The sequence below is a fragment of the Dasypus novemcinctus genome, chromosome 18 (genome assembly GCF_030445035.2).
Source record: "Dasypus novemcinctus isolate mDasNov1 chromosome 18, mDasNov1.1.hap2, whole genome shotgun sequence".
Taxonomy (NCBI): domain Eukaryota; kingdom Metazoa; phylum Chordata; class Mammalia; order Cingulata; family Dasypodidae; genus Dasypus; species Dasypus novemcinctus.
Genome location: NC_080690.1, coordinates 62,297,599 through 62,313,481, shown reverse-complemented (window position 1 = coordinate 62,313,481; position 15,883 = coordinate 62,297,599). Strand labels below are relative to the sequence as shown.

Genomic DNA, 15,883 nt, shown 5'->3' with positions numbered 1-15,883 from the left:
AATATTTGGAAATCACATATCAGATAAGGGTTTATTATCTATTATATATAAAGAGAAGCTACAAGTCAACAATAAAAGACAAATGACCCAATTAAAAAAATGGGCAAAAAATGTGACTAGACATTTGTCCAAAGAAGAAATACAAAAGGCAAAACAACACATGAAAAAATATTCAACATCAGTGATTTGGGAAATGCAAATCAAAGTTACAATGAGGTATAATTTCACATCTATAGGGTCAAAGCCCCTTCTCAATTAGAGGTAGAGTGGGCATCATCATCCCAGAATTTTCAGTAATGGGGAATAAAATATGGACTAGAGTGGACGTACTGATATTCTGTAGACTTGTGATTCTAGCAAGGGAAGAAGTTATATCATTGATGTGGAGACAGTGGCCACTGGAGGTGCTGAAGGAAGGGAGAGGGAAAAAGAGGTGTAATTTGGAGGGTATTTTTGGGACTTAGAATTGTCCTGAATAACATTGTAATGACAGATACAGGCCATTATATATCCTGCCATAACCTACAGAATTGAGTAGGAAAGTGTAAAGTACTATGTAAACTATAATGCATGATGAGTGGCAATGCTACAAAATGTGTTCATCAAATGCAATGATTATACCACACCAATGAAAGAAGAAGTTGTTAATGTGGGGAGAAGTGGGAGGTGGGGGAGGGGAGCATATGGGAATCCCTCATCTTTTTTTATGTATCATTTTATATAAATTAAACACCTTAAATAAGTAAATTAAAAAAAAAAGTGTGGTCCATGGTTGATTACCTACCATCTTGAACAGAACAATATATCTCTGGCATGTTGTAAATGAATAAAAATTTAAAGGTACAATAGAAACCACTAAAGAGCCTCGAGGTTGGAAATGCTGTCTAGTTACAGCCAAAGAAGGAAAAATTGATATTGGTATATTTTAAATCTCTATGGAACAAAGCCTTTTTAAATAAGGGAAATAATATCTGAAAATGCCTGCAGCTACCACAAACAAAAGAAAATTTGCTCATGGATAAAGAACACATGAAATTGATAAGACCCACAATTGGCTAGAAAAGTGGGCAACTCTTCAGAGCAAAAATATCTAAAAATGGCTCTTAGGCATACAAAACTCAACCATAAGCACTTGGGAGAGAAGTGCATTTATGTCAACCTGAGATAGTGAGTGTATCACACTATGTGGTGGCTCCAAATGAGCAAAGATCCCTTTGTTTGATTACACTGTGGTGATGAGGACCCAGTGTAAGCAGGAGGGTCCTCACAAGGGGAAGAGGGAGAGTCAAAGAAGGAGAAGTGACAGAGATTTGAAGTTGCTGTGCTGCTGCTTCTGAAGGAGAATGTAGGGTCCGAGAGCCAAGGAATGCAGGAGGCCTTTAGACAGTGGAAAAGACAAATGTATTCTCCTCCTGAGTCTCCAGAGACAATGCAGCCCTGATCAAGCCACGTGTTGTGTTTCATTCCACTAAATTTGTGATCATGTTATAGCAGCAACAAGAAACTAATACAAGGTGCATCACCTTCTCCAATCCAACTACAAGTGCGTGTCGGACAACAACTCAGTCAGGGCCAAATCATACAAATCTTTGCTACTCTCTCAACTCCTGAAGCACTTTTCTCTTTTTGAAGATTTATTTTATTTATTTATCTCCCCTTTCCCCCATTGTCTGTTCTCTGTGTCCATTCACTGTGTGTTCTTAATCTGCTTGCATCGTCAGGTGGCACTGGGAAACTGTACTTTTGTTGTTGTTGTTATTGTTGCATCATCTAGCTGCATCAGTTTTCTGTGTGTGTGAAAAAGTTTTTTCACACAGGGCATCTCTCCTTGCAGGGCACACCCTAGCATGTGGGGCACCCCTATGTGGGGGCGCCCCTGTGTGGCAGGGCACTCCTTGAGGGCATCAGCACTGTGTATCAGCCAGCTCACCACATGGGTCAGGAGGCCCTGGGTATTGAACCCTGGAACTCCCAGATGATAGGTGGACGCTCTATCAGTTGAGCCACATCTACTTCCTTCCTAAAATTCTTTGCAAAACCTAAACAGTCCCATGACCTGGGAGCTGTACACTTTAGGAAGGAGCAGCCTTGTTTGTGGGATCACAGGCACATGTTCGGAGTGAATCCCACCCTAAGAACATCACCTCCCACAGAGCCCTCAGGGAGGGACTGAGCCCTGAGGTCCTGGAGCTTGGATGGGGCTGGAGGTGAAGGGGTAAGAGGAGGGGTAGCCTGCCAGGTTAGGAGGGGAGGTTTGCCGTAAGGCCAGAGGGAGCCATGGTGAGTTCTGGATAGGGAGAGCCCTGGAGCCTCTGAGCTGGACATTCACGTGTTGAAAGGAGGTTTGTCTCAATGAAATCCACCTTGGAAGGTTATTGGAAGTGCAACACTGGAGTTCTCCTGGCTGGGTCCAGAATTCTGGGTCCTTTCTCACAAGGTTCACTCTGACAGCCTCTCGCTTAGCCCACCCACCCACCCAGGGTTGAAGGTGGCCCAACAGCTGGCCTTTGGAACAAGGAGAAACCCCGTGGTGGAGCTGGACAGCCTGGATCCAGGACTTGAAGACAGGCAAGTCAATTTGAGAAGGTCAACATGACAGGCGGACCACCAGGGTCTGGGTGGAACAGTGCTGGGGGCTCAGGACATGGGGGCTGAGAAGATGCCATACCCATGATGTGCCCAAGGCCCGTGGCTGCTCCTTCAGTGTCCATCTTTATGTGGACATCAGTTGGCCCCATTTTCCTTGATCCTGAGCCCTGAGTGCGGTCACCCCTCGGGCTGAAGTGTGGTTTGCTGGCCTGGCAGGGGAGCGGCCGCGGTAGGCCTAATTCCGCTGCCCCCATAATAGGGTGGTTGGTCGGGCCCACCGCCACCCCTGAAGGAAGCTCGGCATGGGCGCAGAGTGCCCTCGGATCTCCCCTTCTCAGCAGCCATGCTTCCGCGGCCGCCCCTCCTCCCAGATGGCGCCACCCGATGCCTTGTGGGGCGGCACCCTTCTTCTTCCTTCTCCCTGCGCAGGCGCAGGGCAGAAAATTCCAGTCTGCCCTTTTCCCCTCCCCCAACAGCAGCAAGAGCCAGGCGTGGGCGGAGAAATCCAGCCCGCCCTTTTCCCCTCCCCCGACAGCAGCAACAGCCAGGTGTGGGCGGAAAAATCCAGCCCGCCCTTTTCCCTTCTCCCGACAGCAGCAACAGCCAGGCGTGGGTGGGAAACTCAAGTCTGCCCTCCACCCCAGCAACAGCAGCCACCAATCCCTAAACCCTGCCCCTTCCCCCAGCAACAGGGACAGCCAATCCCTAACCACCACCCCTCCCCCATCCAGTACCGCGCACTGACCTTTCGCCGGCAACCAATCAGAACAGGGCGTGGCTTCGACCAATCAGCCTTCCCCAGCCCCTATAAAACTGTTGCCTCTCCCTCAGTAAAGGGGACTTGCGTGTTTACCTTGTCTCCGCGGTAGTTCTTCTGCCGTGCGCCCTCCAGTCCTGAGAGCCCCCGACAAGGGCCTGGCCTCCCTTGTCCCCAGTTCGTCGCCTGCTTCTCCGGGTGACCCCTTCGTCGCCTGCTTCTCCGGGCGACCCCTTCGTCGCCGGCTTCGCCGGGCGACCCCGTCAGCCGAACCGCGCAACCCCTTGTGAGACCGATCCCTCGTCTGCTGCCGGACCGACCCCTCGTCCCAAGTGGGACCGACCCCTTGTCCCAAGCGGGACTGACCCCTCGTCCAGAGCTGGACCGACCCCTCATCCGCAGCCAGACCCCACCTCTACCGACCGAGCAAGCCGCCGCACCTGAGCTGTGAGCTCAGAGGGGCAAGTGCTGCGTGCTGTGCAGGGTCCCCTGGTCCTGGGGCAGCCGAGCACTCTCATGGGTGGGCCAGGCTCTGGGAACATGTTAACATGGCCCCACCCCTTTTGCCCCCCCAACTCCTTCCTGCCAGGGTGTAGGGGTGGAAGTGGGGCAAATTAGAGATAATACCTCACAGTGTGAGCTAGAGGAAAACAGAATTTCAGGTGAATTAATTTCATTCCCATGAGTAGAAATGAACCAAATGAGAGGAAGTGTCCTCTTTATTCAAATTCTTTCCAAGTAATCCATGGCAGGTCACAGGCCATGTGGGGTGGCCCAGAGGGGTGGGTTGGGAGGATTTTGTCCCGGCTGAGCCTGAGCTCAGAGTGGCCTCTCCAGGTCTCCAGTAGTCCAGGAGGGACCTGCCCCCTCCCCGAGCACCCAGCTGAACATCGGGCACAGGCTCAGCTCCTTCCCAGGCTCTGTGGTCTCACGTGGCCCCTCCCCTTGGCTGCCCAAGTTCCTTGGGGAAAGTATTGAGTAACTTCTGCTTTGGGGTTGATCCGACAGTAGATGTTTGTGTCACGGTTTAGAAGTTCCTGAAAAAGGAAAGAAGAGGCCTCTGAACATCTTGTAACCTTCTCAGAACCAGTTGCTGCTTCTCCCAGGCTCTGGCCCCAGCGGGGGCTTCTCTGAGGCTTCTGCTCTCAGTACCCTCCCTCCTGGGTCCCCACCCATGTCCCCCCATTGCTGCACTTTCCTGAATTGCTCAGCACAGCCGGGTGGGGGTGGGGAGGTCCTGGGCATCACCCAGCTCACCTCATAGATGGGAACGTCTGCCCTGGAGTCGTGCAGGGGGACCTGGGAGGGGGAGAGCAGACGTCAGGGGACAGGCAGGGGCAGAAGTGAGCCTAGGGCTGGAGTCTGAGGTTATTGCTTCTACCTGGCCACAGGTGGGTTCCCTGGATCTGCTTTCAACACTTCTCATCAGGACTGACACCTCTGTCCCTAAGGGCTAGTCTCCAAGCCTGGAACACAGCACCCCGTCCCTTCCTGCTGCGTCTCACCCTCCTACTTGTTGACCCAGGGCCCCTGGCTGATGCTCCCAGGCCCACTCTTTGCCCCATGCTGGACTCCAGGTTTCTCCCACAGGGTGGGCTCAGGGCGTGGTGGTCTCTGCCCAGCTCCTGGATAGAGAGGACTAACCTTGACCTGTCAGGAGGGCAGGGGTCTGGGCTGTGAGGCAGTCCCCTTGTCCCGAGTCTGTGCAGCTGGGACCCCGATGGGGAGGGGAGAGGCTTACCATAGAGTTGGGATTGTGGGGGCAGCCGTGACCTGGGGAGCAGAGACCAAAGTGAGAACCAGGTGTGTGAGCAGAGCAGGGCCTCTCCTCCAGGTGTGGGGATCCTCAGCTCCAGGAGACACAGTCCTGGGAAGGCATCTCCTGGGAGATTCACAGCCGTCTTAGGGTCAAAGGAGCAGGTGAACCCAGGTGACCCTGAACCAGGCTCCACAGTCTGGGCTGACACAGCAGCCTGGGGTGCCCCGTGGGAGGACTTTATGCTGCTGAGACTCCCCTGAAGCCCCCGCAGGCCTGATGCCCCAAAGAGCGGCTGAGGGAATGGACACTGGGGGATGCCTGGGTACCCAGCCACTCCCAGCTGGACCTGCACTCACCTGGGGGGCACGCAGGGGGCCGGGGCTCCCTGAGGTCCTGCTGGCTTCTGGCCCTAGGGAAGGTCAGGCTCAGTTATGCAGCGTGTGGGGAAGGTGACATCTCTGGTGTCAGAGCAGGGGGCAAAGGGGACCCTGTTCAGAGCAGCGCTGGAGATCTCCTTTCTCCATTTATGCCCCCAGGAGGGGGAAAGGGTCTAGAGAGGGGAGCTGAGGAAAGACCTAGAAGCCACGTCTGCATGTCTGCCTGGGTGCAGGGAGGGACCCTCAGGCAGCTGTGGTCCAAGAGGATGTTAATGCCAAGGGACAGAGAACACAGGAGAGGAACCGACAGGCAGAGTGACCTGAGCAAAGGTCGGGCCTCAGGGAGCCCGTAGCGCCTGGACCCTTGGGGACCACCGTGTCCCTGCAGCTGCAGACCCTCCCTTAGCCAGGGCTGTGGAAATGTGCCATGGGCCCATCCCCACATCTCCATCCCCCTTGATGAGAGGTGCGAGGACAGCCCAGGACGCAGCTCCCCATGGCCAGGACCCCTGTCTGCACCATCCGGGTCTGGAGCTGCTCATCAGCGCTGTGACCTTGGCCATCGACCTCAGATCCTGAGACTTCAGCAGATCTAAGGTGCTGGGACCCTGGGCCCTCCATGCCCACCTCCCGCCCTCACCACTCCCCCGGTTCCTTCTTCTCAACTGTCTCCCCTGTGACCTCCTTCCCCAGGAGCTCTCTTCCCTCTGAGCCCTGATGGGGAGTGAGTCACACAGCCTGTGAGCTCAGGGCTGAGGAGGAAGGAGCCGGGGAGGAGTGGGCGGCCTCCAGGGGGCCAGGGCTCAGCAGGGGCAGGGGGCAGAGCCCCTCAGGCAAGGGGCGGCCCTCCCTGTTCCACACAGCATTGCCGCCCTGGGAGATTCAGGCCCTGGGATGCCCACCATACCCTGCAGAGTCCCTGCACAGCAGGAACCACCCCAGGACTGCAGTCAGCACCAGCCCAGCCAGGACCCCCGCTACGATGCCTGCGATGGTCCCGGCTGAGAGGAAAGGGCCGGGGACTCCTCCAGATGTGCCATCTGCAGGGACAGAGAAGGAGACTGAGGCCTGACTTCCTCCCTGGGGGCTTGGACCCCCCTCTCAGGACTCAGCCTGGGCCTCCCCACCCCAAGCAGGTGCCCCTGGGAGCATCTCTGTGAGGGGAGGGTGCAGCCGTGTGGGCAGCAGTCCCTTCCTGGTCAATGCCAGCCTTGGGTGGGTCTCAGTCCAGGGTCCTCTCTCTGCAAGAAACCCTGAGGCCTTGATCCCCAAAAGGTCCTGCACAGAGAAACCCTAGGTGTGCTGAGTGGGTGGCATCTGTGTTAGGGACGAGAACCCCCTTCCAGGTCGTTCCTGACCCTCAGCGGATCTCCCTCATCCAGGGTCTAGGCTTGAATCTCGTCTCTCCAAACTCGCCAACAGCCCTCTTGGGGCAGGAGCACAGGGATGGTACACTATGAGCAGCTGTGCCTCCATCACCACACGGGTGTCCTCCATCTAATCTGGTACCACTGCCCCCCATGCCCACCCACTGGGGGAGGGAGCTGTGGTTCCTGGGAGTGGATCGTGCTCCAGGTGCAGAGTGCAGTGCTCCCACTTCCTGCACAGGACACAGCCACCCTTCCGGGAGAGAAGGTGTTGGTTCCATGGCAGAGATAATGCAGCTGGGACCCACAGGGTGGGATCTGGAGCTGAAGGTGGCTGTGACCCTACAGTAATATCAATAACAGTGAAGGTTTTAGCACCTGTGGAATCAACACAAGACTTCCCAGGCCTTCCCACCTGAAATACTTTGGCCATTCACAAGCAAAGTACAAAGCCAGTGCATCATAATAACTGTTGCAGGTAAGACAAGTGTGATTTCAAGAGTAATAATAGCTCAGGGATGGGAGGAGAGGACACTCACTGTCCTCACTCAGCCTGAGTGGGTGACTCTCAATGGAAGGGAACACATTGGCACCTGTACGCTGACAATCACCGAACCCTCCACCCTCATGGGGTCTATGCAGAGGGTGCAGTTCCTGGGAGGGCTTCACCGTCTCTGTGAGCTGCAGGCTCTGCCCGTTAATGAGCCACAGGGTGGAGGCTCTGAGGGAGGCCAGGACCGCAGAGCCCCTGCCTTCTGTGATGGTCTTGCTCGTTGATGGAAGGCCTGCCCTGGAGGCTGAGACTGACCGAGGGAATGGGCCTGGGGGCTCTCTCCTACTCAGAGCCCTCAGCCAGCTTCCAGGTCCCCAGTGAGCTCTTGAGGTGACCAGAGCACAGATCTGACCTGCAGATGATCACGTGTCTCTGTTCACATGACCTGGGTAGGTGAGGGCTGCCCCTCCCAAGACAAGAAAGAGAGGCAGCTCCCCTGACAGGTCACCTGGCATCTCTGGGGAATCAGCCCTGGGAACTTCTTCTCAGCCACGGGGGCACCAACCTCCTCTGCAGGTAGAATTAGCCTCCCATGGGGATTGATTTCTCTAGAGTTCTGTGATTTATGAAGAGCAGACCCCTGTCCTTGCCTACAGTTCTGTGAATGTTGGGAAAGGCATCTCCCCAGCCCTGCCCAGCTCTGGGGCCAGGAGAGCTTTACACATGCAGGGAAGGCACTTTCTAAGGTGTCATGAGTCATTAGGGAATGAGGAAGGCCCAGACCAGCCTTTGGGTCTCTAGAGATGCCACCTAAAGTTTTTCTCCATGCAAAGAAGACAATCTGGCTGTGGATTGAACATCACAGTGAAGAGAACCTCTAGAGAGAAGTGGTTTCCATGTTCATGAAAGGCTGATCCTTGCACCAGTGTCTGTGAACTCTATCATTGGGGTGCTGTACTTTCTACTAAGAAGTCCATCATGGGTGTATCCACCTATGTGTCTGTACATCCTGATCTGTGTTCTTTTCTGAATCATATGTGGCCAATGTCCACAGCGTCACACAGCTGTGACATTTTTATATGCAGATGGTGATGCACTGGAGCTCACTTCTTCCTATTTCCTCAATGCTTGACCCAAGTGAGGCTCAGGTGTCCACTGACTGCACTCGTGAGAGACTCCAGGACAAAGGCACATGTGTCCTTTGCCCACCTTCCAGTTCAAGCATAGATTGTGCCAGACAGTCAGGGCATGGAGGGCTGGGGGCACAGCAGTGAGACAGAGCTCTGTCATGCTCATCTCTTCAGATCTCTTCAGTGAGTTTGGTCAACCCCTCACCTGGGGAACAAGACTGTGAGCTTGTTTCAAGGCTTGAATGTTACTGTGGGACACGAAGTTAGGAAAAATCGGAGACAACAAAAAAAGGGACATGGTAGTGGCATTAGGATGCAACCTGACCTTGAGGAACCTTTCCCATCCCATCTATGGCTTCTCTTTCACTACATTGAGGTGTCTGGGTTGAGAGAACCCCTCCCCAATTCCAGATGGAACCAAGATCTGCCTTGACAAACAAGAGAAGCCAGAGTAAGGAAAATTTGGGATTTGCAGGTTTCTATTGAACACAGTCTAGGAAAGAACTTCATCCAGGATCTTTCTGGAAAACCAGGCTCAGGGCTGCTTGTCCAGGGGGCCACTTATCAGAGACCCTGATTCTCTTGACTGTGGTCCTATTGAGGCCAGTGATGCTGTTGTGGACATGGCAGGTGTAGGATCTGCTGTCATGCACAGACACGTTGAGGATAAACAGCTCTTGTGTGTACTGCTGGGGTCTCCCTTTGATAAGCCAAGAATACTGTGCGGGTGGGTTAGAGGCCGCGAGGCAGCAGAGGCTGAGGGTTGCCCCTGGAGGGTAACTGGAGCCAGGGGGGGAGATGGAGGGGGTGTCGGGACCATCTGGAGCAAAGAGAATAAGTCCACAGAGTGATGTCATCAGGTGAAGGGGAAGCTCCTGGTCTGTGTCAGGGCCTCAGTGTCCTTCCGACCATGTCCCACACCACCTTCATCCTTAAAAGGTCCACACACCACAAGCCCCTGTGCTCACTGAGTCTGGTTCTGAGATCATTGACCTGGTTCTCCCAGCACAGGGGCTGACCCCAAGGGTCTCAGGACAGGAGCAACCCCCCTCCTCATGTTGGCTACGAGGCTGGGCCTGCCTGGATATGCCTGGGAAGGAAGTCATGGGCAGCCTGGGTGTCCAGGGCTTGAGGGTCTGTGCACTTGGACCTGAGAGGACCAGTGTGGCCTGGCCCCTGGCAGCATGGATTTGGGCAGCAGCCTCTGGCACCAAGGAACAGAAGTTACTCACAGAAAACCTTCAGGGTGAAGGGGTCACTGCGACGGGCACTCACTGGGTTCCGGGTCTCACACTCAAAAGGTCCTGTGTCCTTTCTTGTGACACTGTGTATAGTGAGAGTCCTGTTGTCCAGGGACAGCTGCAGCCTGGCACTGTCTGGGAGGCTCTGATTGTTCATCGACCACTGGTAGGTTGTGTTCTGAGTCTCAGGTTCACAAGTTAAGGCCACAGAGCCCTGGCCCTCCACTAGGTCAGAGGTGTTGCTCCTGATGAAGGGTGTGGGTAACACTGCTGTGTAGACAACAGAGAGAAGGTGACCCTTTTCATACATAGATCCTCCAATGGTGTCTTCCTATCAGTGTTGGCGTCTCTCCCCTCTCAGCCAACAATGAGTCTCTAAATGATTAAGGCAGGACTTTGTACTACTAGACAAATGCTTAACAGCCTGGGCACTCAGAGAACATGAGGACCCCCTGCTCTCTGTCCAGGAGGGCTCAGACCCTCTCCAGTGCTAAGTAAAGAGCAGCGTTTGGTCAGGGAAGGTGCAGGATGGGAATCAGGGTCCCTGGCACCTCTCCTGGGCTCTGCAGTGTCCAGATGGTGCCAGACCCACCTGGGACTCCTCACCTTAACATACGCTTGCTGAGGTCCCTCCCAGCTACACAATGTACAGTCCTGCTTACTGTGTCCTGGAGGCCTCATTCTTCAAAGGTGTCTGAGAGATGGGCAACGTGGGTCCTCTCATTGTCCAAAAGCCCATGGACACTGGGCAGCCTGGTCAGGAATTGGATGTTGGGAGCAGAAATAACCAACAGCAGACCCAGGACAAGCCTGGTGGGTAGTTTTGAGGTCAGGTCGAGGGGCCACATGGGAGGCAGTTCTTCCCAGGGAGTTGATGGTGACTAACAAGAGGCTGTAACCCTGTACAAGGCACAGCAGAGCATGAGGAATGAGCCAGAATAGAATGTGGGAATAGGCAGGAGCTGGCTGCCTTTGACAACAGAATACTGCTCTCTGCCTTGGTCTTTAAATTCCCTTCTTCCCCTGATGAGGTTCAGTAGGAATCATGTTTATCTTTCCTGAAATTATAGGAATGTTTTCAAGTGCACAAAGGGTGATTGGTGGAGACAGAGGAGAGCATAAACTAACTGAGATCTGGCTCTTACAGATCATTTGTTTGGGCAGATCTGTGATACAAATTTGGGGAGAAATTAATTTTTTCCATATATGAAAATGGTTATTAATGGCCCAAAGATCTAAGACCACTTATTGGAAGGAATATTTCTAGAGAGTGCTATGAGGTCTTAGACCAAGCTCTGAGTCCAGGAAGGTACCTATTATGACCAAAGGAAAGATGCTGAAATCTGTTCATCAGTGACCCCTGGGAAGAGACAGAATTGATCAGAGGGCAGTTCTGAAGAGTCTCAATTATATAAAAGGAGGAAAGAAACCAAATTAGTTGAAACATTTTGTGTCATGGTAGTAAATTAGCAAATGTGTCTATGTACTAATTCCTATGGAGAGGCAGGAAAAGGGGAGGAGAATGGCAGAGGCATGAGGAATGCTTTCTTTTACTTCATCTGACCTCAGGAATGACATGGATGGGTCCAAGCTGAGCAGTGACCATGTGAGATGCCAGTGGCTCAGGCAGCATTCCTTTGAGAAGACCCATCTCATGACAATGGTGTTATGATGCGGAAATGCGTGTGTGAAGTGGACAGTGAGACATCAGACAGCACCTGGTCTGACCTGCCTCTCATTGGGGAAGGGTCTTGGGAGGCCTGGGGAGAGCTGTGAGCCTCACTCCAGTGAAGGATGTGAGTTATAAGAAAAATGGGTGAGCTGGGTCCTTGTGCTTTGGAGGTGGCAGACCTCTCCCCTCTGCTGCTGAGTCTCTGGTGAGTCAGATAGAAGAGTCACATGACCACAGCACATGGCCTGTCCCATTTGCTGGCATCAACAAGGGGAAGGGTCCTGGAAGGGACACACTAGAAGCTCCTTCTGCTGACTTGAGTGAATTGGCTCATGATGGAGCTTCATGGGGAGGGTGGGCCTGGCTACAGGTGGTGGTGGGGAGGGAACAGGACGGTCAGCCATCAGCAGGACTACATGGGAAAGCATAAGGGGAGGAGGAAGCAGTGCAGAGCTGGGGCAGTCCCAGCTGGAAAGAAAGGGGAGGAAGATGAGGAACAGGGAAGGAGCAGAGAGAGCCAGAAATGCCCATGGCATAAGCAGGTGGGTTACAAGTGACTCAAAGACCCCAAAGACCAAGAGCCCCACATGGCCCCAGAAACAGGACAGCTCAGCCCTGTACACCCCTCCTGGCCAAGCAACCCATGTCATCCTGGACTCAGCCCCAGGGGGTCAGAGGTGTGGAACAGAGGTCTCAGCCCTGAGGGACAGGGCTCCAGTGTGGCCAGAACCTCCTAGGAATCTGCACCAAGGCTCCAGCTCTGAAGAAAGTGTGGCTCATTCATTCATTCAGTCACCTTCATTCTTCCTGCCTTCATCTAAGAGCAAAGGAGATTTTGTTTCTTGTTGGTCCCTGAGCTGGTTGCAGGGTGTGCGGTGGGGAGAGAGAAAGCAAAGTCCTTTTATCGTCAGCAAACAAATACATGATTTCCTGTCTATGTAGTGAGCACGTGGAGGGGCCACCAGGGTGGGGCCTGGGCATCCACGGACTCTGATTGTTGATGCGGGAACTAGTTCTCGATCTAACACTGACTAATCCTCCACTTGCTCATTTCCCAGATTGAAACCTCTCCCTCCACATTAGGAATGTTTATGAGGAAAGGATCTGAAGTAAAGGCTTCTCTCTGGACCTGCAGATGCCTAATGAGGCCACGTGGGGAAGAAAGGTCAAGGCTGTGCCTGTAGACAGACCAAGACTGTGACCTGCCCATCATGGCCTGCGTGACCCCAATTCAGTGATTACAGCATCCCCCGGTGCCTCCATATCCCCTCAAAAAAATAGGAAAAATGATAACTGATATGTAGCTTGCCACATTTTCTGTAAGTTAACTTTAAAATTCTCACAGTCACCTTATCTAAAGCTTGGTTGGAGGAGACGCCCCAAAAAGCAGCACTTGTTATAACTTTCCTCCATGGAGGGCTCCCTGGGCTGACCCCAGGTGGACAAGGAGCCTTTTCTCTCCCCTGTTCCTCCTCTGGGGATGCTGACCTTCCTGGGCCTCTCCCACGCTCCCCAGGACAGTCAGCTCACAGCTTGTGACCGTGTGTGTCTGGGCTCTCCCTGTTGGGTCTCAGGGAAGGCCTCAGCTCTGCCAGGCCCTGCTGGAGCCCTTGGGGCTGAGCCCTGGTGCTGACCAGCTCCAGGGGCCACGGGGCTCGGGCAGCTGGGAAATCCTTGCTCCAGTCAGCCCTGCCCTTGGCCACACCCAGGCCTGGCCACAGGCTCCCCAGGTCACCTGGAGTCAGAAGCCCTGCACAGGGGTCTGGGAAGGGGCTTCCTGGGCTGAGCTCCTCCGTGGGATTCCAGGGGCCCCTCAGGCCAGCGCCCAGCTGAGTCCCACAGTGCCTCTCACCGGGAGGGACTTAGGGTGGGCCTGAGACCAAGCTCCCTGTGCTGACTCCCAAGCAGGCTGGGCCTTTTCTCTGTAGCAAATGTCTGCAGAGGTGGATTCAGGGAGGGAATTCTGATCTAATGCAGTTTGTCTCCCCTGTGTGGATCCTGCCCTCCATGCTCAAACCCCAACACAGGGAGGGAGTGCAGAGGGGATGTGGGCCCAGCAAAGCATCGACCCACCCACCTCACCCCCAACACACAGAGGTCACAGAAGGTCACTCACGGTACACGCGGATCTGTCCAGAGGCTCTATGAACCTTAAAGTTTCCATCTATGGCTTGTAGCATGTAGATTCCTGAGTTGTTCTGGTTGACATTCTGGAGCTGCAGGGATCCATTGGGGTATAAGGTCTCTCGACCACTGTGGGCAGGTCCTGGGGTTGCTTGTTGAGTGTCTGTTACAAGTGATAAAATGATATGGTCGGGGCCCTCCTTCTCCCCTTTGTGCCAGTTGTAGGCTCGAGGATTCTCTAGCTGACTGTGGACAAGCAGAAGAACATCGCTGCCTTCAGCAGCATCTGCTGGCACAGGTTCAATCGTGAGCTGGGCTGTGATGGGCCGGTTCGAGAAGATCAAAAGTGAGGCTAGGTGGGAAGAGAGAATAAGTCAATCCTCGGGCATGTTCTGGGTGGAGCGATGGCTCTTGGAGATGGAGCAGGTCTCTCCCCCTCAGGCACCTGCTCACACCAGGGCTTGTCCTGGGGGCCTTCCCTGCAGCCTCCTCTCCAGCCCCTCTCTCTTCCCCTCTCTGAACCACCGCCCCCCGCCCTTCTCCTTGAGGCGCCATCAGCACCTGACATCACATTCTCCTCAATTTGCTTGTCCTTCTTCATGCCCCATAAACATGAGCTCCATGAGGGCTGGGGCTTGTCGTGTTCCCTGTTGACTCCCCAAAGCCTGAACACGCTGTACAGTGAGGGAAGGAGATAATGCGTGTTCCCAGGGCCTGCAGGACAGGTGTTTATTTAGCAGTAAATATAAAGATCATTTGCAAGGTTCCTGCATAAGGGCATTGGTTGGTGTCCCTTGTCATTTTCTTCTTTAGTTTCCCTGTGACATAAGTTGTCCCATTGTTAAAAATTTATGATTCAGTAATGACTACTTTGGAAAACTTAAAGGAATTATTGTTTTCCTCCCTCATGTCAATTGCTTTCATGGGATTTTGCTGTTGCCGAGAATCCCCTCCTCTCTCGTCCCCTCCCTTAAGGCTCTGAACTGCAGCCCTCTCTTCCCTCTCAGACCTCGCCCCCCCAGGACACCCGGCCAGTCTCTGCTCTCCTCGCCCCCCACACCAGGGTCCAGTCCCCTCTCACCTGTGAGCAGGGGCCCCTGCCAGGGGGTGCACTCTCTGCAGGGAGGGCCTGAGGGAGTCTCCATGAGTCTCTGCAGCCTGCGCTGTGCCTTCCTGTGTGGAGAAGATTCTGGCCCAGACAAGCTGCAGACACAGGAGTTCCTGCCCCGCAGGCTCTGGGCCCTTCCTCCCTCTGCCCTGAGCCTCCTCCTGGGCAGAATTGCTTCCCCGGTCATGTGGGCAGGGCGGGGTCTGCTCTGCCCTTGTCTCCTCCCCTCCCCTTGCAGCCTCCTCTGTGTTTCCCCTTCTTTCCCTTTCCTTCTGTGCAATTTCCTTTCCCGGGAACTACCAGGCTCTCTCCATCGATGCTTTTCCACCCAAACACGCACACACTCACATTTGTGCAGTCACACTCACACACACTCACACACTGCACCCCAAATACACACACACACTCGCCTTTGGTTGGGTCAAGCATAACCCAGCCTCAGTTTCCCTGTGTGCTTCTCTGACTCTGGCTCAGCCTCTCCTGCTTTCTCCTCTTATCCCATCAGGCTTTAACTTTATAAGGAAGTGAAACAACCAGAGGACACCTCAGAAGTGCTGTTAGAGCAGCTGCCCAGGGACGTGTGTGACCAGCCAGGTGAGGCGCACCTGAGCCTCTGTACCTAACAGGTGTGAGGTGAAGTGGATCTAACTGGCCAGTTGACCACAGTTTGCTGCAGGGCAATTGGGACCCTGGACCCTGAGAGGACCCCACCCCCACCTTCACTGACCCCCCTGCTCCTTTGTGGACTCTCCTGGGCCCTCAGCACTAGGGGGTCATTTCATTGTGTGACACAGAAGCCCAGCTGGGCTCCCCGGGCTCCCAGTTTTCTCACACGTGCTGGAAGGTTGAATTTCCACCCAGTGAGAAGCTCACAGACGTGGCTCAGGGGGCCAGAAGGGGCAGGTGATGATGAGGGTCAGGGGGTCCCTCCTTCCATCTCCGGGGTCTCCAGCCTGGCCTCTGCTTCTACAGAAGAAGCCTTGGGTTTCTGGGTCTCAGAGGGACCAGCAGTTCTTGGGAGGTGGGGGCAGGTTCCTCCTTGTCCTGGAGGAGGGGTCTGCATGGTGGGGGCTGGTGGGCTTTGGGCCCCATGTCCTCAGGGAAGGTGACAGTGAGACCCTCCCTGTCTGTCTGGCTCAGCCCTGGGCAGAGCCTGTCCGTGTCCTCTCTGACTGTCCAGGGGCCTCTGGCCTCTGCCCTGCTGACTCCTGTGGCCACCCCGCTCTTCCCATGGGTGAGGCCCAGCAGGGAGGGGGCGCCCAGGGA

General features: G+C 54.4%; 1 protein-coding gene across 1 annotated transcript; it reads right to left on the bottom strand.

Moving 5' to 3' along the window:
* Positions 1-4,047: 4,047 nt before the first annotated feature.
* Positions 4,048-14,750, bottom strand: LOC101438665 (cell adhesion molecule CEACAM7-like). Its single transcript, XM_071209281.1, has 8 exons — positions 14,591-14,750; positions 13,502-13,861; positions 9,705-9,983; positions 6,390-6,522; positions 5,462-5,514; positions 5,088-5,119; positions 4,604-4,645; positions 4,048-4,383 (listed from the first exon to the last, which is right to left on the bottom strand). Exons 1-8 carry the CDS (start codon positions 14,652-14,654, stop codon positions 4,249-4,251), a joined length of 1,098 nt encoding a protein of 365 aa, XP_071065382.1. The 5' UTR covers positions 14,655-14,750; the 3' UTR covers positions 4,048-4,248.
* Between the last annotated feature and the right edge of the window lie 1,133 nt (positions 14,751-15,883).